At 36.1% G+C, this 26,555-nt stretch overlaps 1 protein-coding gene across 1 annotated transcript; it reads left to right on the top strand.

The window, feature by feature from the left end:
- The first annotated feature begins 15,355 nt into the window (after positions 1–15,355).
- Positions 15,356–21,542, top strand: LOC121444887 (odorant-binding protein-like). The gene is made up of 7 exons (XM_041646809.1): positions 15,356–15,447; positions 15,961–16,100; positions 17,013–17,083; positions 19,460–19,570; positions 20,262–20,363; positions 20,682–20,711; positions 21,326–21,542. The coding sequence occupies exons 1-6, from the start codon at positions 15,391–15,393 to the stop codon at positions 20,696–20,698; spliced, it is 498 nt and encodes a 165-aa protein (XP_041502743.1). The 5' UTR covers positions 15,356–15,390; the 3' UTR covers positions 20,699–20,711; positions 21,326–21,542.
- The last annotated feature ends 5,013 nt before the right edge of the window (positions 21,543–26,555 follow it).

Genomic DNA, 26,555 nt, shown 5'->3' with positions numbered 1-26,555 from the left:
CAGAACCGAATGCTGGGAGAAAGAAGCAGAGCCAGGCAGACGCAATGGAGCCAGCTACCAGGTCAGACATGCTGAATTTTTCCTGGTAAGCCGCCACTTTGTGGTGCTGCAAGATTATTAGAAATGGGTTAAGCAAGTTGTGAGAATTAGCCAATAAGAGGCTGAAACTAATGGTCCAGGAAGTGTTTAAAAGAATACAATTTGTGTGTTGATATTTTTGGTGTAATGCTAGCCATATGGGGACTGGGTGGAATGCAGCCTGCTCGCCTCCTTTTTACACACACAACCACAGCAAGAGGAGGGAGAAAGAGAATGAAAGAGTGAGAAAGTGGGGGGAGGAAGGGAGAGAGAGAGCCATATGTACATAAAATTCTCATACACACAGGGACAGACACACGCACTATGAATTTCTAGTAAACTTGAAATGTTCATCTTTTCCATCAATAATTTTACAAGAGGAAAATTTTGTGCATATTTCTCATTACTACAGTCTCTTTTTGCATGTGTATTCTTTTTCCCACCAAGTATTATCATGGTGTGACACCAAAGTTTTATATTTTTTTGGAAATTGATAAGTGATCTTTTGGATCTGGTTGAAAGGGAAAGGAATACCTACCATAATGATCACATAGGTCTTGAAATAAGGAATTCGGAGAACAGGGAAAGTGTCTGTACCTCAGATTTATTATCAGGTTTAAAGAGTATTATAATGAGATATGCAAAATTAATTACTATAGGAATATCTTTGCACACATTTGTCATGTGATAATGAATCAGAGATGATTGATAGAGTTGCGGTAAATAATAATGTTTAGTCAACAGGTGACATCAAACAAAGTAAAAAGATGAGGGACACTCATTTTGAAATCTTTCTGTTATTACAGTTGAAGGTGACAATACATTTGGACCCGTGTATTCAACATCAGATTTTACAATCTTTGCCAATCAGAATGTGAATAGAACTGGCCAGACAACAAATGTGATTTATGTTTATGGTAAGAATTGTAGTGGGTTTTTAAAAAAATTAGTAACAAAAGCATCACCCTACAATTAAGGATTAAATCAGATTCACCCTTCAAATACAGTATCCTGGTATTTTCAAACTCCTGTCCACTAAAAAACATTCTGATTTTTTGTGGATCAACTTTTACATTATATTATAATTTGAATATCATGGACATGGAAGACTTGGGGTAATGAGGGAGACCATCGGAATGTGTTTATGTTCATATTTCCTCACAGGAAAGAAGGGAACAAATTTTCCAAACTTCAGACAATTTTGAGTGTTGTTTGAACATGTGTGTACTAAATTAAAACATAAACTCTAGATTACAGACTTGGAAGAAATGTTAAGATTCCATTGACTGGCAACTATGACTCTTTAGGGTCATGTTTTTTAAAGTGGGTAGGTTTGCGATGAGTGAACCCTCTAGAGAAGTTGTTGTTTTTTTTTTTTTTGATACATCATGAAACACTGAAAAGTGATGTAATACCACAATTTAGACTTCATAAAATGTGTCCATGGAATTTGGAAAAAAATATTATGGCCTGTATTGTCCCACCCAGCATAGACGAAATTGGAGAAGTTGGGCTACTAAGGAAGCAATGTAATTCCTTCAGAAATCTACTGAACATATCTCTGACATTGTCAATCATCCAATATAGGAAAAGGTCAAACTTTGACTCCTGAACAATATGAAAAAAATTGAGGAATTTGATAAGGTCCAGAACATTCCACCAGAAAATATTCAAGATGTTCTGGCTATAGGTAACCTCATTGAATATTATTTTGGCCATAGTATTTCTAAATATATACAAACATATTTATTCATATATGTATATTCATTTTATTCATAAATTCATGCAGGTATATATACATCCTTAATCTTTCTATATATCTATTTACTCAGTCAGATTTCTGATTCGGTTTATATTTAGTCATATGTAATCTTTCAGTTTCTATTTCTAGAAATAATCTTTGGAGAGCTGTGCTAATATTCATATGAGAAAATTTATGTCACTTCTTACCCTATACATGTTCTCTTACAGATATTTGTCCTAAATAATGACCATCTGTCAGGGAGTAGAAAGAGAATCAATACCTAACATCTTGATATTTGACTAGGTATGTGCTTATTACATAAAAAATTTGAAATAGGTATGTTACAATGGAAAAAAATGAACTCCAAATTAGGCAAAATTAAGGTAGAATATCATTTGTCTTTTGAAGGTGAATACCTTACAGTTGCAAAAATGAATGATAGAATATTTTTATTTATAAATCAGTATGATGAACTTTATCTTGTTCAGAATTGTTAACATTTTTATATTGAGGAATATTCCATCAAGAGCTGTGTCTTGTATTTGACAAATATTTCTTTATTTATGATTGTGGGCTATTATTTGTCACATATTTGTGCATGTATTACTTATACAACATGTTGATATTTTCAGTATATTCTTTGATACGTCTCAATATGAATTTTCATATATGTCACAGAATATCATTGTTCTTTGTTGAAAGTGCTCCGATAGAATCCCAAGTGCAAAGTATTGGCGAATTCTAGGAAAGGACCTGTTTATGTACCATCCATTCTTTATACTCTGTATTGCTATATTTGTTTGCATTCATACATTCTCAAGAACAAAATCTTTCCTATTTAATCATGGTTTAATTTTTGCTTGCATTTCTGTACAGATAACAACAGGATGAGAATTATGCATCATATTCTATGACCATGGAAACAGTATCACATGCCTTTCCCCCTCACCTCTGGAGTCTGGATAAAACATACCAAATTGCTGTCTTATCTTTTCTTTCCCTTCTTATGATATGTGATCTCTTCTTACTTTTTGAATGATTAAATTAAATGTTTCAAACAGCAATAAAGATGTTGTGTAAAGGATCTCATTCAAAAAACATGTATATGTTCTCTAAGCTAAGTAAAATAATCACTCTGGTGTAACAACTGATCTGCATTATTATAATCTATTGTAATAATTACAAATGTCACAATTACTGGTGAAGAATGAGCACAAACTCTACAGAAATGAATTGTATGTTTTGCTTCATATTTACTTTTAGCTGAAAATTATGATTTGTGGTTGAATAATCCTAACATACTACAAGATTTCACAGAACAAACATTTGGGGTCTGTCCCCATGTTCCACATTATTTAAAAGAGAGGAGGAAATATGTTTTCAAAAATCCATCTGAGAAGATTATCTTTTGTTAAGTGAATTCAGTATGCAAATGAATCAGGCTATGCTTAAATAGTACACGTAGAGTCATTGTCATTTTGAAGAATAAATTCATGAGAATGATTTTCCAATACCAAGTCCTGCAAATGTGCATGTGTTTATTACAATTTTCTCTTTGTACAACAACAACTCCTTAAAGTATAGTTTGCTATTAAAATCGAAAAGGCAGATGCAATCTTCTTTGAGGGCTTGTAACAAGGAAAAAGAAAAGATATTAAACAGAGTTGCTACATTCAATCTCCTGAAGTCTAAAGATATAACAAAATCAAAGTACATTCAATATTTATAAGCAACGTTCTTGAATATTAAACAATGATGTTGAATGGAGGCCACTTGTTGGTTCCTGGCTGCTGAGCTTTAGAAATAATCACACAGAAACTATATTATTTAAACCACTGCTTGGCTGATTAGCTCTAACTTCCTTTTTTTTTTTGTTTTTGTTTTTGTTTTTGTTTCTTCGAGACAGGGTTTCTCTGTGGTTTTGGAGCCTGTCCTGGAACTAGCTCTTGTAGACCAGGCTGGTCTCGAACTCACAGAGATCCACCTGCCTCTGCCTCCCGAGTGCTGGGATTAAAGGCGTGCGCCACCACTGCCCGGCCTAGCTCTAACTTCTTATTTGCTAGTACTTACATTTTAATTTAACCCATCCCCATTAATCTGTGCATCACCAAAAGTTCATGGCCTACCAGGAAATTTTCAGTACATCTATCTCTTCTAAAGTTAAAACCCTTCTCTCTGACTCTGTCATTCTTTCTCCTAGCACGTGGGCTAGATTCCCCTGCCTACCTAAGTTCTACCCTGCTATAGGTCCAAAGTAGTTTCTTTATTAATCAATGGTATAAAGGGAAATCCAACATCACCTCACCCTTTCTGTTTAAATAGAAAGGAAAGTTTTATCTTTAACATAATAAAATTACATATAAAATACAAGTATCAAGGAAGAACTCTAGTTACAATATTTATATCTATTTTATCTTTTATCATACCTAAGGAAATCTGTAACTATTTTCCAGCTTTATCAAAGATTTCAGAATGATATTATATTACCTAAGTAAACAGGAAAACAACCTAATATTACCTAAGTAAACAGGAAAACATTGAAAACAACTTCCAAAACTCCAGGATTGACAGAGACATCTTGCTGCCAGGACAGTCACTCAAAGATCTTCTGTACCTTTGGTGAATTCATTTTCAGCCTATAGGCCAATAGTATCTAGCAGACTTTTCCATGAAGCAGGAGATTTCAAAGACAGTTCCACCTATATTGGCAGATTGTCAGTCACTTTCTTCTGTGTCCTGCAGAATATCTGGCAGGCTCTTTCATGCAGCAGGAACCCTAAAGGACCGACTCACCTTTATGCAAGTTCAGAAGTCATTTCTCTGTGGGTCCTGCATGGCCAGTTCATCAAGCAGTCCAGGCAAGAGCAGTTTCTTGCCAAAAATGGCTAACCAACTTCATAAAAAAACCTCTTTGATGCCCATCTTCTTTTTAAAGTAGTTACTGCTGCCAGAAACAGATTTGTCTCACTGACATCAAAAGTTTTAATTTTTTTTTTCGAGACAGGGTTTCTCCGTAGCTTTTGGTTCCTGTCCTGGAACTAGCTCTTGTAGACCAGGCTGGCCTCGAACTCACAGAGATCCGCCTGCCTCTGCCTCTCGAGTGCTGGGATTAAAGGCGTGCGCCACCACCGCCCGGCAAAAGTTTTAATTTTTTAAAACATTATAAATGCCATATCCTGAAGGTCTCTGACAGATACTGATCTAACTGAAATATATCTCTGTATATTTAGAAAACCTAACATGACTGCAAGCTTCACTATTATAGATGATTATCTTTTAGCCTATATTTCTTAATTATGCATTACATTTTTAAAATGAGCTTCACGAATATAATACCTTAATCAAGAGCAGAAATATAATATAACAAAATTGACTTTAAGTTTGTATCAATAAGCCAAGAACTATACCAATGAATATCGCTATAGCATATCCCTCCTTAAATGTAAAAGAACATTTATAAAAAAAATATCTGAAACTATGGGTGTAGTTATTCTACAAATTGCTTCCTGCTGTTTATTGGGCAAAGTTACTTTGTACTACATTTTCTTTATCCATTCTTCTGTTGAAGGGTTTATCGAGGTTCTGGCTATTATGAACAATTCTGCTATGAATATGGTTGAGCAAGTATCCACATGGTATGATTGAGCATCTTTTGGATATATACCCAAAAGTGGAATTGCAGGGTCTTGAAGAAGGTTGTTTCCTAATTTTCAAGAAATCACCATACTAATATCCAAAGGAGCTGTACCAGTTTGTACTCCCACCAGCAATGCAGGAGTGTTCCCTTTACCCCACAACCTCTCCAGCATAAGTTGTCATCAGTGTTTATGATCTTGGCCATTCTTGCAGATGTAAGATGGAATCTTAGAGTTGTTTTGAATTGCGTTTCTCTGATGACTTAGGAATTTGAGCATTTTATTAAGTGTCTTTCAGCCATTTTGGATTCATATGTTGAGAGTTCTCTGTTTAGGTCTGTACTCTAGTCCTTTATTGGATGATTTGTTCTTTTAATGACCAATTTCTTGAGTTCTTTGTATATTTTGGAGATCAGACCTCTGTCTGATGTCAGATTGGTGAAGATATTTTGCCATTCTGTAGGCTGTCATTTTGTCTTGTTGATTGTGTCCTTTGCTTTACAGAAGTGTTTTGGTTTAAGGAGGTCCCATTCATTAACTGTTGCTTTCAGTGTCTGTGATACTGGGGTATATTTAGGAAGTGATCTGCTGTGCTAATGTGTTCCATTGTACATCCCACTTTTCTTTTATGAGGTTAAATGCAATTGGTTTTATGTTAAGGTCTTTGATCCATTTGTATTTGAGTTTTGTACAAGGCAATAAATATGGATCTATTTCATTTTCTACTTGTTGATGTCCATTTCTGCTGGCAACATTTGTTGAATATGCTTTTTTCCATTTTATATTTTTTTCTGGTCTTGATCTAATTTTGGTAAGTGACACTTATTCAGAAAAATTTCCATTTCTTTTAACTTTTCCAATTTTGTAGAGTACAGATTTTTGAACCATGACCTGATGATTCTATGGATTTCCTCACTGTCTATTTTTATGCCCCCTTTCCATTTCTGATTTTGTTAACTTGGATTTTCTCCCTATGCCTTTTTGTTAGTTTTGATTAGGGTTTGTCTATCTTGTTTATTCTCTTGAAAAAGAAATTTTTTGTTTCATTGATTTTTTTGTATTGTCCCCTTCCTTCCTTCCTTCCTTCCTTCCTTCCTTCCTTCCTTCCTTCCTTCCTTCCTTCCTTCCTTCCTTCATCTTTCTCTCTTTCTTTTCCTCCCTCCCTCCCTCCCTCCCTCCGTCTCTTTCTTTCTTTCTTTCTTTCTTTCTTTATTTTTTTCTTTCTATTTTATTGATTTTATCTAATAGTTTGATTATTTCCTGTTATCTATTCCTCCTGGGCAAATTTGCATCTTGGTGTTATAGAGCTTGCACTTGTTCTGTATATTCACTAGTATGGGATTTCTTTGTGTAGCCATTCAGTGCTATGGACTTTCTTCTTTGTACTGTTTTCACGGTGTCCCATAAGTTTAGGTATTTTGCACATTCACTTTCATAGAATTTTAGGAAGTCTTTAATTTCTTTCTTTATTTCATTCTTGACCCAGGGATGATTCTGTTGAGCAATATTCAGTTTGCATGAGTTTGAAGGATTTCTGGATTTTGTGTTGTTGTTGAATTCTAAATTTAAGTATGGTAATCTGATCAGATACAGGGAGTTACTTGATTCTTTTCTATCTGCTGAGTTTTACATTGTTTCTTAACATGTTGTGAATTTTATAGAAGGTTCCATGAGGTGCTAAGAGGAAGGTATAATCTTTTATGTTTGGATGGGATGTTCTATAGATGTCTGCTAAGTCCATTTGAGTCATGATATCTGTCAATTTTCTTATGTCTCTATTAAGTATAGTAGACCTTTCTAGTGGCGAGGGTGGGTTATTGAATTCTCCTACTATCAGAGTTTGGGGCTGGTTGTGTAATTAACTTCTCTGGGTGGGAATTTTCTTTCTAGTACTTTCTGTAGGGCTAGATTCATGGGTTGGTATTGTTTAAATCTAGTTTCTTGGAATATCTGTTTTCTCCTTCTATGGTGATTGAAGGTTTTGTTAGGTATAGTAAACTGGCCTGGAATATGTGGTCTCTTAGTTTCTGCATAATGCCTGCCCAGGATCTACTGGTGTTTACTGTTTCCATTGAGAAATCAGTTGTAATTCTTATAGGTCTGCCTTTAAATGTTACTCGACCTTATTCTTTTGCAGCTCTTAATAGTCTTTATTTTGTGTGTTTAATGTTTTGCTTATTATGTGGTAGGGAAACCTTTTTTTTTGTCTAGTCTATTTGGTGTTTTGTAAGCATCTGGAATTTTCACAGGCATGTCCTTCTTTAGGTTGGGAAAGTTTGCTCTAGTGTTTTGTTGAATATATTCTCTTTGCCTTTGAGTGGTATTTCTTCTCATTCTTCTATCCCTCTTATTCTTAGGTTCAGTCTTTTCATTGAATCTCAGAATTGCTGGATATTTTGTGTTAAAAACTTGTTTGATTTAATATTTTCTTTGACAGATGAATCTATTTCCTCTAATGTACCTTCAATGCCTAAGATTCTCTCTTTCTTCTGTTATATTCAGTTGTTTATTCTTCCATCTGTAATTTCTTATCACTTACTCAACTTTTCTATTTTAAGAATTCATTTGGTTTGTATTTTTTTTTTATTTCTTCTTCTTCAGTTTTTAAGTCTTGATCCATTCTCTTTACCTGTTTGATTTTTCTTGGTTTTCTTTAAGGGATTTGTTGATTTCTTCCTATTTTTGTTTGTATTTTCCTCCATTTCTTTAAGGGTATTTTTCATTCCCTCTTTAAGAGACTCAATTATCTTTATAAAGTTATTTTATGGTCATTTTCTTCTGCTTCATCTGTGTTGGGATGTTCAGGTCTTTCTGATAAAGAACCACTGTTTTCTGGTGATGCAATATTGATCTTTATGTTCTGTTCTTACACTGTTGCCTACCCATCTCTTCCTCTAATTGGTAGATGTGGAGCCTGTGCTTCAGAGGATCAGTGTAGTTGGTGACTGTGACTCCACTGATCATTCCTCCAGGAGCAAGCAGGGCTGAGTTTCAGGCAATTTCTCCTCCAGGTACAGGTGGACCCTCAGGTCAGATGATTGCTCCTCCAGATGCAGATGGAGTCACAGCTCTGGTCATCGCTCCCTTTTTTTTTTTCTGGCAGGTCTGTAGCTCTGGTGATTGTTGATACAGTGTGGTATCACATAGAGAGGACAGCACTGCATGCTGACTGGAAAACAGTTGTTCCTTCCTAGAGGGAAGACTTAATCTAGTTTCTAGAACTGGTGATGTGGATGCTCCTGAGTCACGAAAGTAGCACTGTACTGCCCCTCTGATGCTTCTGTTCTGAGGCTTGGGCCACCATTGCAGCACTGCCTCTCTCCCCAACACTTCCTTGCCTGGGCTTGGGAGCCACCATGTTCCCTCTATCTCTAATGGAACTTGGCAGGAGCCAGGGCCCAGCCATACTCTCTCTCTCTCTCTCTCTCTCTCTCTCTCTCTCTCTCTCTCTCTCTCTCTCCCTTTCTTCAACACGTCTAGATCAGCCTGGGAACCTGATGTTCTATCTCTCTTCTTGGCAATTCCTGGCTGGGGAAGAATGGAGAGTGACACATCTGCTGTTCCTCTCTCTCTGACACTTTCAGGCAAGGGACAAGGCCACCCTTCCTCTCTCTCTGAGACTTCCAGTCCAGGGCATAACTACAACTTTTTTAGAGCAGCATAGCCCCTAAGATCAGCACCAGGGATACAATAACACACTCCCATACACAATCAAATACAATTTTCTTCTTACACTCATGGAAAAGTATATTATTCACCTCTCATAAAGGAAACTTATGTTTTCAACACACTGAACCATTACAGAAAACCATAGTCAATCAGAAGGCAGAGATATAGAGCCTAGTCACAATGATATATGTAAAAATATTCCCATACCTAATATTCAGATAACACCGTGTTAGAGAGAGAAGAAAGATAGAAGGAGCCAGAACATAAGGAAGTTTGGTCTGAGATTCTTTATCTTGGTAACATCAGAAGCTACCCCCACATAATGTCATGTATATGACATTCTCAATGGCAGCAGAACAAGAAAGACAACAATAGTAATGCTAAAGTATATTGGGAAACATCATGAGGCCTCAGTCCTACAGATATAACTCACATGCAACTAACAAACATGAAGATTGGGAGATATTATCTTTCCATGGAGGAACAGAGTAATTGGTCATTTGATACCAAATCATCAGCTTGGAAACACATAATTAGCATTATACAGACTGAGTAGGCTATCTTTATCTATTTGGAACAAATAGGAAGAAACAAACACAAATATATAAGTAAGAACAATTCCAGAAAAAAGGAAGTTGTGAATTTGGAAGTGAGAACAGAAGGTATATGCAATAATTTAGATGGAAAAAAAGACAGAGAAAGTGAAGAAATTCTATCATAATCTTAAAATAAATAGAATAAAAAACTTGCCTATTACAGGCAAAAAAGAGACATATACACAAAGAGAATCAAGTGTAAAACCTGAATATAAGTACTCATTATTACAGCTATATGGAGCTTAGCAAAATACAAAACACCTACACTGGAGAAAAGAGAGCATCTTCAAGGAATGCTGTTGAGAAAAGAGGTATCTACTTGAAGTACAATGAAATTGGACCCAATCTATTACTTTTCACAAAAATTATATTCAAGGGGATCAAAGACCACAATCTAAATCTTATAACAGTAGAAACACTAGAAGAAAACATAGGCAGATTTTTTTTACAAGTTATAACCCTGTAGGGCCTTATGAAGCCTAGATATGAGGCCCAGTGTAACTTTCTTAGCCTGAGTTGAGTGGGCCAACCTAGGCCCACCTCTGCCTATCCACCACTATTATGGCAGGATATTATTGACTCTTTTTCCTTACTCCAATTCACCCCATCCCAAAAATCCCACTAATTATCTCAGCCCAATATAAGTTCCTTCCTGGTGCAATAAAGACAGACTCTGATTCTAAAGATTCCTGACTCAGTGTGTGTTTCTCTCTGGTGGCCAGGAGAAAGGTCTTGGTAATCTACACCCACCATCCCACTTAGCCGCAGGGAGAGCTCAGTGGGACAGGCTCTACCTCAGCCCTATCTGCTGGAGAACCTGGAATAACAACATGTATAATATCAGATGACCATGGCTTATTATGAGAATCCAACAGCAACACTAATTTCAGAAGGCCCACAAACTTATGGAAATTAAACAATGTTCACCTAAATCACCAATGGGTCAAGGAAGAAAAAAAAAGAATTTAAAAACTCTCTCAAATTAAATGAAAATGACCACAAAACATACCCAAATTCATGGGACACATGAAAGCAGTGTTAAGAGGGAATTTCGTAGCAGTAAATGCCTACATAAAGAAGATGGAAAAAAAATCCCACAGTAATGAGTTACCAGAACACCTTAAAACTCTAAAACAAAAAGAACCAAACTAACCCAGAAGAACTAGATGGCAGAAAATAATCAAACTGAGAGCCAAAATCAACAAAATAGAAACAAAGAAAACAATATAAAGAATCAATGAGGCTGGGTGGTAGTGGCACCTGCCTTTAATCCCAGCACTTGGGAGGCAGAGGCAGGCAGATCTCCGTGAGTTCGAGGCCAGCCTTGTCTACAAGAGCTAGTTCCAGGACAGGCTCCAAAGCCACAGAGAAACCCTGTCTCAAAAAAAAAAATGAATCCAAAAAAAATGAATCAATGAGACAAATAATTGGCTTTTAGAGAAAAATAAACAAAATAGACCTTTATCCAAACTAACCAAATGCAGAGAGAGAATATGCAAAACAAAATCAGAAATGAAAAGGAAGACATAACAATAGACACAGAGGAAATACAGAGGATCATCAGTTCTTACTTCAATACCAGTACTCCACAAAATTAGAAAACTTAAAAGAAATGGACAATTTTCTGGATAAATATCACTCACTAAAATTAAGTGAATACCAGACAAGCAATTTAAATAGACCTATAATTGCCAAAGAAATAAAAGCAGTCATCAAAAGTCTTTCAACTAAAAAAAGCACAGGGTCAGATGGTTTTAACTTAGATATCAACAGGATTTTCAAAAAACAAATACCAATACTCTCAAAATGTTCCACACAATGAAAACAGAAGAAACATTGTCAAACTCTTTTTATAAGGCTATGATTACTCTGATAACCAAATGACTACAGGCCTTTACTAAGAAAAAGAAATACAGACCAGTATCACTCATAAATATTGGTGCAAAAATACTCAACAAAATACTGGCAAAACAAGACCAAGAACACATCAGAAAAAACCATTCACCATGACAAAGTAGGTTTCATCCCAGAAATGCATGGATGGTTCAAAATAAAATAATCTGTCAATGTAATCAACCATATAAACAAACTGTAAAAACCCACTTGATCATCGCATTAGATGCTGAAAAAGTTTTCCACAAAATTCAATATCTCTTCAATGAAAAAGGTCTTGGAGAGAGTAAGGATACAACGAATATACCTAAATGTAATAAATAAACGATATACATTAATCCAACAGCCAACATCAAACTAAATAAAGAGAAACTGAAAATGATCCCACTGAAATAAGAAACAAGACAAGGTTGTCTTCTCTCTCCATATCTATTCAACATAGTAATTTAGGTTCTAACTAGAGCAATAAGACAGCAAAAGATCAAGAGGATACAAATTAGAAAATCAGTAGAGAAGCTCTCACTATATGCTGATGATATGATAGTCTACATAAGTGACCCAGAAATTCTACCAAGGACCTTATACAACTCATAAACACCTTCAGCAATGTAGCAGGATACAAGATTTTCTAAGAAAAAGAAAATCAGTAGCCCTAATTTACACAGGTGATAAATGGACTGAGAAAGAAATCAGAGAAATATCACGATTCACAATAGCTCCAAATAACATAAAATATCTTGGAGTAACTATAACCAAACAAGTGGAAAGCCTGCATGACAAAAACTTTAAATTTTTGAAATAGGCAATTGAAGAAGACACCAGAAAACGACAAGATCTCCCATGTATTTATGTAGTAGAATTAGCATAGAAAAATGGCCATCTTACCTAAATCATTCTACATATTCAATGCAATTCCAATCAAAATCCCATCAAAATTCTTCACAGACCATGAAAGAACAATATTTAACTTTATATGGAAAAACAAAAACCAGGATAACCAAAATAATACTGTTCAAATAAAGGAACTCCTGGGGGCATAACAACCCCTGACTTCAAACTCTATTATAGGGCTACAGTACAGAAAACAGTCTGCTCCTAGCTTAAAAACAGACAAGAGGACCAATGAAACCAAATCGAAGAACCAGATATTAACCCAAACACCTAAGAACACCTGATTTTTGATAAAGAATCAAACAATATAAAACCGAAAACAGAAAGCATACTGGTGCTGACATTACTGGATAGCAACATGTTGAAGAAGAAAAATAGATCCATATCTATCACGATGAACAAAACTCAATTCGAAATGGATCAAAGACTTCATCATAAAACTAACCATATTAAATCTCATAGAAGTGAATATGGGAATTACATTTGAACACATTGGCACAGGAGGTCACTTTCTAAATATAACGTTAGTAGCACAGACACTAAGAGAAACAATTAATAAATGGGACCTCCTGAATCTGAGAAGCTTCTGTAAAGCAAAGGACATGGTCAACAAGACAAAATGACAGCCTACATAATGGGAAAAGTTATTCCCAACCCCTCATAGGACAGAGAGCTAACCTCTAAAATATACAAAGAACTCAAGAAACTTGTCATCAATAGAACAAATAATCCTATTAAAAATGGGTGCAGACCTAAACAGAGAACTCTCAACAGAGGGATCTAAAATGGCTGAAAGACACTTATGAAGTGCTCAACATCCTTAGCCATTAGAGAAATGTAAATTAATACGACTCTGAGATTGCATGTTTCACCTCTAAGAATGGCCAAGATCAAAAACACTGATGAAAACTTATGTTTTAGAGGATGTGGTGTAAAGGGACCATTCCTCCATTGTTAGTGTGAGTTTAAACTGCTACAGTCCCTTTGGATTTCAGTATGGTTATTTCTCAGAAAATCTTGGGTATATACCCAAAGAATGCTTAATCATACTACAAGGATATGTGGTCACCTATGTTCATAGCAGCATTTTCATCATAGCCAGAAACTAGAAACAGCTTAAATGCCCCTTGACTAAAGAATGGGTAAAGAATATGTGGTATCTCTATCCATCACCAGATGAAGATTCTATGATGATATGCAAGATATTCGTCAGTATTGCTCTAGGATAGGGTCATTTCAGGTTCCCAATCCTCAGCTGCCCAAGGAACTAACTGGGAACCTCATCTTGGGCACTTGGGAGCCCCTCTAGAGTCAAGTCTCTTGCCCACCCTAAAGTGGCTCCCTTAACTAAGAATTGTGGTTCCGTGCTCCCCTATCCACCTTTCCTTTATCCCAATTCTCCTGTTTCCCCAGGTCCCCCCTCCTTCCCTTCTACCTTTTCTCTCCCCATCTCCCCTTACCCCCATCCCACCCCACCCCCAAGATCCCATTTTCTCCCCGGCAATTTGGTCTACTTCCCTTAGCCAAGAGGATAACTATATGTTTTTCCTTGGGTTCACCTAGACCCACACAGGGGCACTGGACTGAGCTCCCAAGGTCCCAATGAGGAGCAGAAGGGGGGAGAACATGAGCAAAGAAGTCGGGACCACGAGGCGTGCACCCATCCACTGAGACAGTGGAGCTGATCTACTGGGAGCTCACCAAGGCCAGCTGGACTGTGACCGAAAAAGCATGGGATAAAACAGGACTCTCTGAACATGGCGAACAATGAGGGCTGATGAGACACCAAGGACAATGGCACGGGGTTTTGATCCTACTTAATGTGCTGGCTTTGTGGGAGCCTAGCCAGTTTGGATGTTCACCTTCCTAGATATGGACGGAGGGGGGAGGACCTAGGACTTACCACAGGCAGGGAACCCGGACTGCTCTGTGAACTGGAGAGGGAGGGGGAGAGGAGTGGGGGAGGGGGAGAAGGGTGGGAGGAGGGAGAGAAGGGTGGGAGGAGGGGGAGGGAAATGGGAGGCTGGGAGGAGGTGGAAACTTGTTTTTTTGTTTATGTTTTTTTCTTCTTTTCTCAATTAAAAAAAAGATGTGTTTCTTCATCAAAAAAAAGAATATGTGGTATATTTACACAATGAAATACTACACAACAGAAAAATAATGGTTTGGCTTCTTTTAATTAATAATAGCTGTATTTATTGCCAGTGGACATCTAGCAGCATTTTTTCTATTATTAATACAGATAAGCATTGGTGTTATCCCTTATAGTTCTGTGCCAGAGCCTTTGAATTCTGTGTGCTGGAAGAATAACGTAATCAATATATTGGAAGACTTAAATGTAGCACAGGATATATCAATATCTGTATAGGAAAACCTTCTTTAGTTTTACCATCTTATCATCTAAAAATGTGGTTGCTTTGACTTACATTTCTAAGGCCACAATTTTAAATTCATTTGACAGCACAGTATTATGCTTAGATCCAGAATGTATTTTAAAAGGCATGTCAGGTTGGTTGGATGAATCAAGGTTGGATGAAAAAAGGTTGGTTTGACCTTTACCAACCAAGAGATGTGGATTCAAAATAATAGCTTTGATGCTTTCACAAGGACAGTTCTTTCTTTCTGACAGGAACGCTCAATTCATCATCCAAACAGAACCTGACCTTTAGCCTAATCATATTCGTTTAGGGATATGAGATCATACGCTGTTCAACAGGGCCAAAGAGGAAATACTGAACAGATGCAGGTTGTTGTGGTGCAGTACCATTGGTTGATTCCAAGAAACTCCCTCTAACTAACTATATAAAAAGCTTTGTCAGTTCAGTTCCTTCATAACCAATATCCTATTTTGAGCTTCTACAGAAGAGCAAAGGCAGGCACCACCATGGTAAAGTTTTTGCTGCTGGCTTTGGCATTTGGTCTGGCTCATGCTTATACTGAGGTAAATTTATTTGGTCTGTGCGTTGGATTGATATTTTTCAACAGCATATTTTTGTGGGTATGATGTTTCATTAAGTTTGTCCATTGGAGTCCATATTCATGAAATAACCTTTCTGACATTCACTTATGTGCACTTTTTCTAGCAAATTTTTCTAAGATAAAGCAATGGAAATAAGAAAACGATGGTTTGGGGAGGGAAATGGGAGGCTGGGAGGAGGCAGAAACTTGGTTTTATTTTCCTTTTCTCAATAAAAAAAAAGAAAACAATGGTTTTAATTTCAGAACTTAAGAGGCCAGCACATGGGTAGTTCTAAAAGGTCTCAGGTACCGAATGCTATATAAATTGAGTCATCATATTGTCCTGTGTTATTCTACATCCCTAGAAGCATAACTTTTTACTAATGAACACAATATTATTCATTTTATATTTCTAGTTATTTTATGTATTTCCAAAGATTGGGATCAGAGAGGTGAGTACCAACTCATATTCTAATGGTATTTGTGGTTTGTTCAGCTTGAAGGAAAGTGGGTTACCACTGCCATCGCTGCTGACAATGTGGACACGATAGAGGAAGAAGGACCCATGAGACTCTACGTTCGTGAACTTACTTGTAGTGAAGCATGTAGTAAAATGGGAGTCACATTTTATGTCAAGTAAGCAAATTGTCAACTATGTAAACTGAGCAGACTGTTATATGTTTCTCAGCCTTTATGTTGTCAGACTTACAGGGAAACGTTTTTATTTTTCTAGTCATGAAATTGAAGGGCTCATCTTCAGGAATGCGACTATTTTATTACAAGATTGGTTAGCTCTGGACACCATAAGGATGTTACATACTGTCTCCAATTCCCTGAATGTTTCCTTAGAAATCCTTTGGTTGGAGGCCTGTGGTTAAATTTTGTGCTCTAATATTAGATGCAAGTGACTGTAAAAAATCTCATTTCTACTAAGCTGAAGGCTGTGAGCATTGGGTTCATAATCATATGTGTTATATTACTCAGTCAATTACATCATAAATAGTTTTGCACAAACAAGTTATACAAATCTAATTTTCAGATCCCTTTCTTTGATGCTCTCTCTAGTTTCAAAGACACTCCTTAACATTTAGATGACTGTGGTCATTGAAAGGGTACATAAGACCATAAAAACTTAGAAAGCTTAGAACCATTTCTTTCATCTAGTTATGAATGTAAGTTTTAGGATATTAATTAAATCACTTAAAACACGTGCATATAAACCTATGTACATGTTATCATTAGACTAGAATATGAGAATTAAGATATTGAAAATCATGTGCAGCGAATAGTGAAATTTGGATAAGAAAGTCATCAGAGCCTTCAAAGCACTTGGAAATTTGCCACAAATAAAGGAAGTTATGTGTATGATTAAAATAGAATGATATTTTCTAAAAAAAGAATCAAGAGATGTAAGTGGTACTTATGTTCCAGTTCTGCACACTATTCATAGATTCTTTTACTTCATCAAGTTCATTGTAATACTTAAAAATCTCTAATATAAATTAAAGGTTATAAAAAATAAACCAGGGATGTCTGTTTGATTTTTAGTGCAAATGGCCAATGTTCAGAAACCACAGTCATTGGGTATAAGCAAGAAGATGGCAAGTACAGGACCCAGTGTAAGTATGGGATCTGGGGGATTCCTCTATGAACAGAACCATTTTGAATGAGCACATTCATGTTGACACTTCAGCTACTCATAGGTACATGGACTTAGAACAATATCAGCTACTTGTAAATTCATCAGTTCTTCCAACCAACTGAGATATGCTACCAAGTCAGAGTACATTGTAGGTCACCTGAAGTTTTCATAGAGAAGAACACTATTACCTGAAGATCTGATTAATGTTAACAAAATGTCTCCAAATAGTTTCCTGCATGAAAATTTATTTCTATATAATATTCAGTGTCTTTTATTTTATTAAAATTTTTATTATTGAAGTATATATTTTCTCTGCTCCCCTCCCTTCCTCTCCCATCCCCTTTTACCCTCTCCCATGATGTCCATGTTCCCAATTTACTCAGAAGGTCTTGTCTTTTTCTACTTCCCATTTAGATTGTATCCATGTATGTCTCTCTTAGGGTCTTCTTTGTTGTCTAGGTAAACTGTAGGCTAGTTTCTCTTTGCTTTATGTCTGAAAACCACTTATGAGTGAGTATATATAAAATTTGTTTTTCTGGGTCAGGGTTACCTCACTCAATATGATGTTTTCTAGATTCATTCATTTGCCTCCAAATTACATGATGTTGTTTTTCCCCACTGTGTAGTACTCCACTGTGTAAATGTACTATATTTTTCTTATCCATTCTTCCAACAAGGGGCGTTTAGGTTGTTTCCAGGTTCTGGCTGTAAAAAATAATGATGTGTTTGTACAGTTCTCTGTTATTAGACAGGCCTGACACTCAATGATAGGTTTCAGTGGCCTCAAACATCTTCTGCAAACTTCTTGCCTCAGGCTCTTAAGCACTTATATTATAGGCATTAACTGCCATACTGGATTTGTGGAAAATTTTAGTGAATGGTTCTAGTTTAAAGCTTCCTATTCCATTGTTTTGTAGGGATCATAACATTTAGATCATTTGATGATAAACTTCAATTTTGAAAAGCTTTTATGGGAAAAACGCTCAAAAATTTCAGACAGACTCCTTCAATTTTACAAAATGAGCTAAAATAATAGCAACAGTATACAACTGAATTATGAATGGGATGACCTTTGGTTTGATCTTAAAAGAGGGGAGAGCAAATCTTCTGTCAAGCTTATTACTTTCCAAAGTTTACATGAACATTATAAAGTATTCCAGTAATAGAAAATTAGTAGATCCTAAAATCATTGTATTTCCCAGGCATTTTTTTATTGATTTTTACTGAGATCTACATTTTTCTCTACTTTTCTCCCTACCTCTTCACTCCCCTTCAACCTTCTCCCAAGGTCCCCATGATACCAATTTGTCACACCTAGAACCTGGAAACAACCTAAATGCACCTTGAGTAAAGAATGGATAAGGAAAATGTGCTACATTTACACAATGGAGTACTACACAGCAGAAAAAATAATGAAATCTTGAATTTTGCAGGTGAATATTGGAGGTAGAAAACATCTTTTTGAGTGAGGTAACCCAGACCCAGAAAGACAATTATCACATGTACTCATTCATAAGTGGTTTTTAAACATAAAGCAAAGAAACCACCACACAAATCACAATGCCAGAGAACCTTGACAAAAATGAGGACCCTAAGAGAGACATACATAGATATAATCTACATGGGAAATAGAAAAAGACAAGATCTTCTGAGCGAAGTGCTTTTATCATTTAATCAGTGTCTACAAGAGGAAATACAACACAAACACACACACACATATGCTCCCCCCCCACAAACACAGCAAGAGAGAGAGAGAGAGAGAGAGAGAGAGAGAGACAGAGAGACAGAGTGAGAGAGAAGCAAATGAAGACAGAAAATCTCACACACAGAAAGACAAACACAAACAAAATATGAATGTCTGGAAAACTTAAAATGCTCATTATTATATCTTTGTCATCCATAATCTTACAAGATGAAAATTTTGTGCATATGTCCAATAGTATGACCTTTTTGCATATGTATCATTTTTCCTACCAAGTATTACTATGATATGACACCCAAGTTTTACACTTTCAGAAAATTGACAAGTGGCCTTTTGGATCTGGTGGAAAGGGAAAGGCATACCCAATAGAGTGATCCCACAGGTCTTGACAGAAGGAATTGAGAAAAAGAGAAAGTGTCTGTACCTAGGATTCATTATCAGGTTTAAAGATTGGAAATAATTGGTCACTATATTATGATAGGATATACAAAATGAGTGCATACACGAATACCTTGGCCCATGTATGTCGTATGATAGTGAATCTGAGGTGATTGCTAGAGTCAGCGTCGTTATTAATGTTTAGTCAACATGTCACATCTTACAAAGTAGAAAATGAGTGACACTAAGCTTGAAATATTTCTGTTTCTTCAGTTGAAGGTGACAACAGATTTGAACCTGTGTATGCAACATCAGAGAACATAGTCTTTACCAATAAGAATGTGGATAGAACTGGCCGGACAACAAACCAGATTTTTGTTGTTGGTAAGAATGGTAGTGGGTTTTCTGATGTGGTAGAAAAAAAAGTATCACCCTGCAAATAGAGATTAAGTCAGATTCACACTCCAAGTACAGTATCATGGTATTTCCAAACTCCTCTCCACTAAATGACAATATGATTGTTGTGCGGACCAACTTTTACATTATATCATAATTTGAATAGCATGGTCATTGAAGACTCGGAGTGATGGGGAATGCTACTGGAAGTGTTTATATTAATGTTTCCTTACTGGAAAGAAGGGAACAAATATTATTTGTCCAAAGTTTAGACCATTTTGAGTGTCATTTGGTAAGTGTGTACTAAATTAAATAATGAATTCTAGAGTATAAACTCAGGAGAAATATGAAGGTTCCAATGATAGGCGTCCATGACTCTCCAGTGTTATATTTTTGAAAGTGCATAGGATTGAGATGAGAGAATTCTCTAGAGAAGTTGTCTTATTTTTTGATATATTATGAAATACTGAAAATTGATGTCATACCACCAGTGAGACTAATTTAAGTTTGTACATGGAACTTGGGGGAAATTACTATTGTCTGTTTTGACCAACCCAGTGTAGATGAATTTGGGCAGTTGGGATTTTCTATTGCATATTATGCAGGGACACTGAGGAAGCAATGTAATTTATCCAGAATTTTTGAACATGTCTCTGACATTGTCTTTCATTCAATGTAGGAAAAGGTCAACCTTTGACACCTGAACAATATGAAAAACTTGAGGAATTTGCTAAGCAACAGAGCATTCCAACAGAAAACATTCGAAAAGTTCTGAACGCAGGTAAACCCAGTGAACAATATTTTAGCCAAAAAAAGTATCTGTCTCTCTCTGTCTCTCTCTGTCTCTCTCTCTCTCTGTCTCTGTCTCTCTCTCTCTCTCTCTCTCTCTATATATATATATTCATAAATTCATGTATGTATATATACATACTTAATATATCTACCTACCTATCTACTTAGTAAGATCCCTGATTTAGATTATGTGTAGTCATATACAATCTTTCAGTTGCTATTTCCAGAAATAATACTTGAGGAGCTGTTCTCATATTCCTATTAAAATATTTCTGTTAATTTTTACCCCATTCATGTTCTTTTACAGATACTTGTCCTAAATAATGACCTTCTGTAGGTAAGTAGAAACAGAATCCATTCCTAATCATCTTGATATTTGAATGGATTCATGCTTATTGCATAAAAAATTAGAGATAAGTATGTCACCAAGAAAAAGTGAACTGAAAATTAGCAATTTGTTGATAGGATATTATGTGTCTTCTAATACAGAAAATCTTACAGAGATAGAAATGAAGGAGAGGATATATTAATTTATAAAGAATATGAAGGATTTTATCTAATTCAGAATCGCTAATTTGTTTATATTGAGGAATAGTTCATCAAGACAATGTACCTTGTTATTTGGAAAATCTTACTTTACTTATGATTGTAGGGTATTCAATGTCACAGATATGCTGCAATCCTGTTGATATTTTCAGTATATTTCTTGAAACCTTTTGATACAAATTTTCATGTAAGGTCACAGAATGTCATTATTTTCAGTCAACAGTGCTTCTATAGAATTGAAAGTACAAAATATTGGTGATATCTAGGAAAGGAACTTTTTGTGTACCATCCTTTCTCTATACTCATTATATTGTTATTTTTATTTTTGCATCCATGAACTCTCAATGATAAAATTATTCCTGTTTGTTCAATCATGTTTTAATTTTTGTTTTTGTGTCTGTACAGATGACAGAAGAAATAGAATTATGCATTATATCCTCTTGACTATGGAATCAGTATCATATATAGATCATCATTTCCTTTTAAATGAATTGTCTTCTATCCTGTGAAGTCAGAACACCATATACTAAATTCCTGACTTGCCTTTCCACTCTCTTCTTATGATGTATGAACTCTTCTTATTTTGTGAATGATTAAATAAAGTGTTTCAAGAAGCAATAAAGACCTTGTGGAAAGTATCTCATTCAAAAAGCACATAAATATTCACTAAACTAATAAAATAACCACTCTGGTATAGCAAATAATATCTGTATTACTAAAACCTATCAAAATAATTAGAAAAAAATAATTAAAAATGTGAAAATTACAGGAGACCCATGAGTAATAACAGTGAAGAAATAAATTTTATGTTGTGCTTCATGTTAACTTTTAGCTAAATTTGTGATTTGACATTGACCGATCCTAATACTCTAAATGATTTCACAGAATAAAAAAACTGTTTGGGTCTGCCTCCATGTTACACATTATATAAAAAAGAAGATGAAATATGATTTCAAAAGTCTATCTGATGAGATTATCTTTTATTAAATGACTTTAGTGAGCAAATTAATCAGGATATGCTTAAATAGTGTACATATGATTCAGTTGCATTTGAAGAATAAATTCATGAGAATGATATTCCAAAGATGCCATGCCCTACATATATGCATGTGTTTGTTACAATTTTCTCCTTGTATTACAAAAATTCTTTAGGATGTAGTTATTAGGATGTAGTTATCTATCAAATTAGAAAAGACAGATACAATCTTCTTTAAGGACTTGGAACAAGGAAAAACAAAATATATTAGACACTGTCGCTACATACAGTCTAATGAGGTCTAAAGATATAAAGAAAGCAAAGTGCATTTAATATTCACAAACAAGAAGACCTAATACCTATACTGCTTAATGTATTCCACAATATAGAAACAGAAGGGTCATTACCTAATTCCTTTTATGAAGCTACAGTTACTCTGATACCAAAACCACTCAAAGACTCAACCAGGAAAGAGAATTACAGGCCAATCTCACTCATGAACATCTATGCAAAATTCCTCAACAAAATACTGGCAAACCGAATCCAAGAACACATCCGAAAAAATATCAATTATGATCAAGTAGGCTTCATTCCTGAGATGCAGGGCTGGTTCAACATATGAAAATCTATCAATGTAATCCAGCATATAAATAAACTGAAAGAAAATAACCATATGATCATCTCATTAGATGCTGAAAAAGCATTCGATAAAATTGAACATACATTTATGTTCAAAGTATTGGAGAGATTAGGGAAACAAGGGTCATACCTAAATATAATAAAAGCTATATACAGCAAGCCGACAGCTAACATCAAATTAAACGGAGAGAAACTCAAAGCCATCCCACTAAACTCAGGAACACGACAAGGCTGTCCACTCTCGCCATACCTCTTTAATATAGTGCTTGAAGTTCTAGCAATAGCAATAAGACAACATAAGAGGATCAAGGGGATTTGAATTGGAAAGGAAGAAGTTAAACTATCGGTATTTGCAGATGATATGATAGTGTATATAAGCGACCCCCAAACTCCACCAAAGAACTTTTATAGCTGATAAACAGCTTTAGTAATGTGGCAGGATACAAGATCAACTCCAAAAAAGCAGTCATCCTCTTATACACAAAGGATATGGAAGCAGAGAAAGAAATCAGAGAAGCTTCACATTTCACGATAGCCACAACAGCATAAAATATCTTGGGGTAACTCTAACAGAGGAAGTGAAAGATCTATTTGACAAGAACATTAAGGCATTGAAGAAAGAAATTGAGGAGGATACCAGAAAATGGAAGGATCTCCCTTGCTCTTGGATTGGGAGGATCAACATAGTAAAAATGGCAATTCTACCTAAGGCAATTTATAGATTCAATGCAATCCCCATCAAGATCCCATCAAAATTCTTCACAGATCTTGAGAGGACAATAATCAAATTTACATGGAAAAAAAAAACAGGATAGCCAAAACAATCCTATACAATAAAGGATCTTCTGGAGGCATTACCATCCCTGACTTCAAACTTTATTACAGAGCTACAGTGATGAAAACAGTGTGGTATTGGCATAAAAACAGAGAAGTCGACCAATGGAATCGTATAGAAGACCCGAATTTTAACCCACAAACCTATGATCACCTCATTTTCAGTAAAGGAGCTAAAAGTATACAATGGAAGAAAGAAAGCATCTTCAACAAATGGTGCTGGCACAACTGGATGTCAACCTGTAGAACAATGAAAGTAAACCCATATCTATCACCAAGCACAAAACTCAAGTCCAAATGGATTAAAGACCTCAATATCAGTCCAAACACACTGAATCTGATAGAAGAGTAAGTGGGAAATACCCTACAACAGATGGGCACAGGAGATCGCTTCCTATGTATAACCCCAGAAGCACAGACATTAAGGGCAAAATTGAATAAATGGAACCTACTAAAACTGAGAAGCTTCTGTAAAGCAAAGGACACTGTCACTAAGACAAAAAGGCAACCTACTGACTGGGAGAAGATCTTCACCAACCCCGCAACAGACAAAGGTCTGATCTCCAAAATATATAGAGAACTCAAGAAACTAGATTTTAAAATGCTAATTAACCCAATTAAAAAATGGTGCACTGAACTGAAAAGAGAATTCTCAACAGAAGAAGTTCAAATGTCCAAAAGACACTTAAGGTCATGCTCAACTTCCTTAGCCATCAGGGAAATGCAAATCAAAACAACTTTGAGATATCTTACACTTGTCAGAATGACTAAAATCAAAAGCTCCCATGATAGGCTTTGCTGGAGAGGCTGTGGAGGAAGGGGTACCAGCATCCATTGCTGGTGGGAATGCAATCTTGTGCAACCACTGTGGAAATCAATGTTTCGGTTTCTCAGGAAATTCGGGATCAACCTACCCCTGGACCCAGCAATACCACTCTTGGGAATATACCCAAGAGATGCCCTATTATATGACAAGAGCATTAGTTCAACTATATTCATAGCAGTATTATTTGTAATAGCCAGAACCTGGAAACAACCTAGATGCCCTTCAATGGAAGAATGGATGAAGAAAGTGTGGAATATATACACATTAGAGTACTACGCTGCAGTAAAAAACAATGACTTCTTGAATTTTGCATGCAAATGGATGGAAACAGAAAACACCATCCTGAGTGAGGTAACCCAGACCCAAAAAGATGAACATGTAATATACTCACTCATAATTTGTTTCTAGCCAAAAATAAGGGTCACAGAGTCTACAATTGGTGAACCTAAAGAAGCTAAATAAGAAGATGAACCCAAGGAAAAACATAAAGTTATCCTCTTGGCTATGGGAAGTAGACCAAATTGCCGGGGAGAAAATTGGGATCTTGGGGGTGGGGTGGGATGTGGGTAAGGGGAGATGGGGGGAGAAAAGGGAGAAGGAGAGGATGGGGAGAACTTGGGGAAAAAGGATGATGAGGATAAAGAAAGGTTGGATAGGGGAGCACGGAAGCACAATTCTTAATTAAGGGAGCCACCGTAGGGTTGGCAAGATTCTTGAAACTAGAGTGGCTTCCAGGAGCCCAAGGCGATGTCCCCAGTTAGATCCTTGGGCAGCTGAGGATAGGGAACCTGAAATGACCCTATCCTATGGTAATACTGACGAATATCTTGCATATCACCATAGAACCTTCATCTGGTGATGAATGGAGATAGAGACAGAGACCCATACTGGAGCACTGGACTGAGCTCCCAAGGTCCCAATGAGGAGCAGAAGGAGGGAGAACACGAGCAATGAAGTCAGGACCACGAGGGGTGCACCCACCCACTGAGACAGTGGGGCTGATCTATTGGGAGCTCACCAAGGCCAGCTGGACTGTGACTGAAAAATGAAAAAACATGGGATAAAACCGGACTCTTTGAACATGGCGAACAATGAGGGCTGATGAGAAGTCAAGGAAAATGGCATGGGGTTTTGATCCTACTTAACGTTCTGGCTTTGTGGGAGCCTAGCCAGTTTGGATGTTCACCTTCCTAGATATGGACGGAGTGGGGAGGACCTTGGACTTTCCACAGGGCAGGGAACCCTGGCTGCTCTTTGGACTGGAGAGGGAGGAGGAGAGGAGTGGGGAGAGGGGGAGAAGGGTGGGAGGAGGGGGAGGGAAATGGGAGGCTGGGAGGAGGCAGAAACATTTTTTTCCTTTTCTCAATAAAAAAAGAGATATGAATAAGAAACAATGATAATTTTCTGTTGAAATCTCCTGTTATTTAAACTTTCTCTGTGTGTCCTGAAAAACAAAGTTACTTTAGAAAAAATAATTGAATAATATCTTCTGAAAATATGGTATATTCAATGTATATTTACATAATTTCACCTTCATTCTCCAACTAATTCCTACAATTATTCTGCCCTCTTCTTGCAATTTCTCCAACTTCTTAATAAATATACAAATTCATTTCAATATATGTGTCAATGCATGTGTGTTAAGAAAGAGGAGGTTAACACTGAAATTTATGGCCCAACTGTGTCCATTTATGGTTTCTAATATGCATTTGTATTCAGTGTTGGCCCCTTGTTCTTTAATTATTTATTAATTAAAAGTTTCATTCTAGAGGTAAACGGAATACACCTACTTCTTGTCCTATCAGAAGTTGCTTTCTTAGCTAGCAAGACTTCAAATGGCATGGAAGTTCTAAAGATCACCATTAACAGCATGATAACATGGGTAAAGTTTGACCAATCTGAGAGTTAAACCAAAGGTGATTTGTTGAATTTACATCCTGAGCTGTAGAATGTAACTCATACTTGGTTCCATAAACATATTCAACACATTGTTCTTTTCATCAACCATTGTAATTTCTATGTGTATTCTGAATGGTAGTTTCTTAATCAAGACAACTAGAGATGATATCAATATCAAGTTTAGTTGGTAGTACTGTCATGGTGACCAGGAATAAACTTCCTTCATTAAATTTCAGAATGCATTGTTTCTGCAGATATGTTCTTATGACAGCCTGAAGCCTCCCACAGGTGTCAGTTTTACAAGTTTACAATGCAGTAATCCTCATTTTTCTATATCCTCAGCAAAATTAACATCAAGAAAACATATGACTCCTTATTAAACATGTATTATAAAACTAAAAATTATGTTCTTAGAAAGTGAAGCACAGATGTCCAAGACTCACTTAAAAGTGTTCAATATC

The sequence above is a fragment of the Microtus oregoni genome, unplaced genomic scaffold, assembly GCF_018167655.1.
Source record: "Microtus oregoni isolate MIOR12 unplaced genomic scaffold, Mior012 000145F_ref0000173, whole genome shotgun sequence".
In the NCBI taxonomy this organism is placed as follows: Eukaryota; Metazoa; Chordata; class Mammalia; order Rodentia; family Cricetidae; genus Microtus; species Microtus oregoni.
Note: the sequence above shows the minus strand (reverse complement) of the source record. Positions and strands in the feature narration are given on the sequence as shown.

Coding starts and splice junctions, on each gene's coding strand:
- LOC121444887 (XM_041646809.1), top strand. CDS start 15,391: ATGGTAAAGTTTTTGCTGCTGGCTTTGGCATTTGGTCTGGCTCATGCT. Junction 16,101..17,012: donor GGAGTCACATTTTATGTCAA/GTAAGCAAATTG, acceptor TTTGATTTTTAG/TGCAAATGGCCAATGTTCAG. Junction 17,084..19,459: donor TGGCAAGTACAGGACCCAGT/GTAAGTATGGGA, acceptor CTGTTTCTTCAG/TTGAAGGTGACAACAGATTT.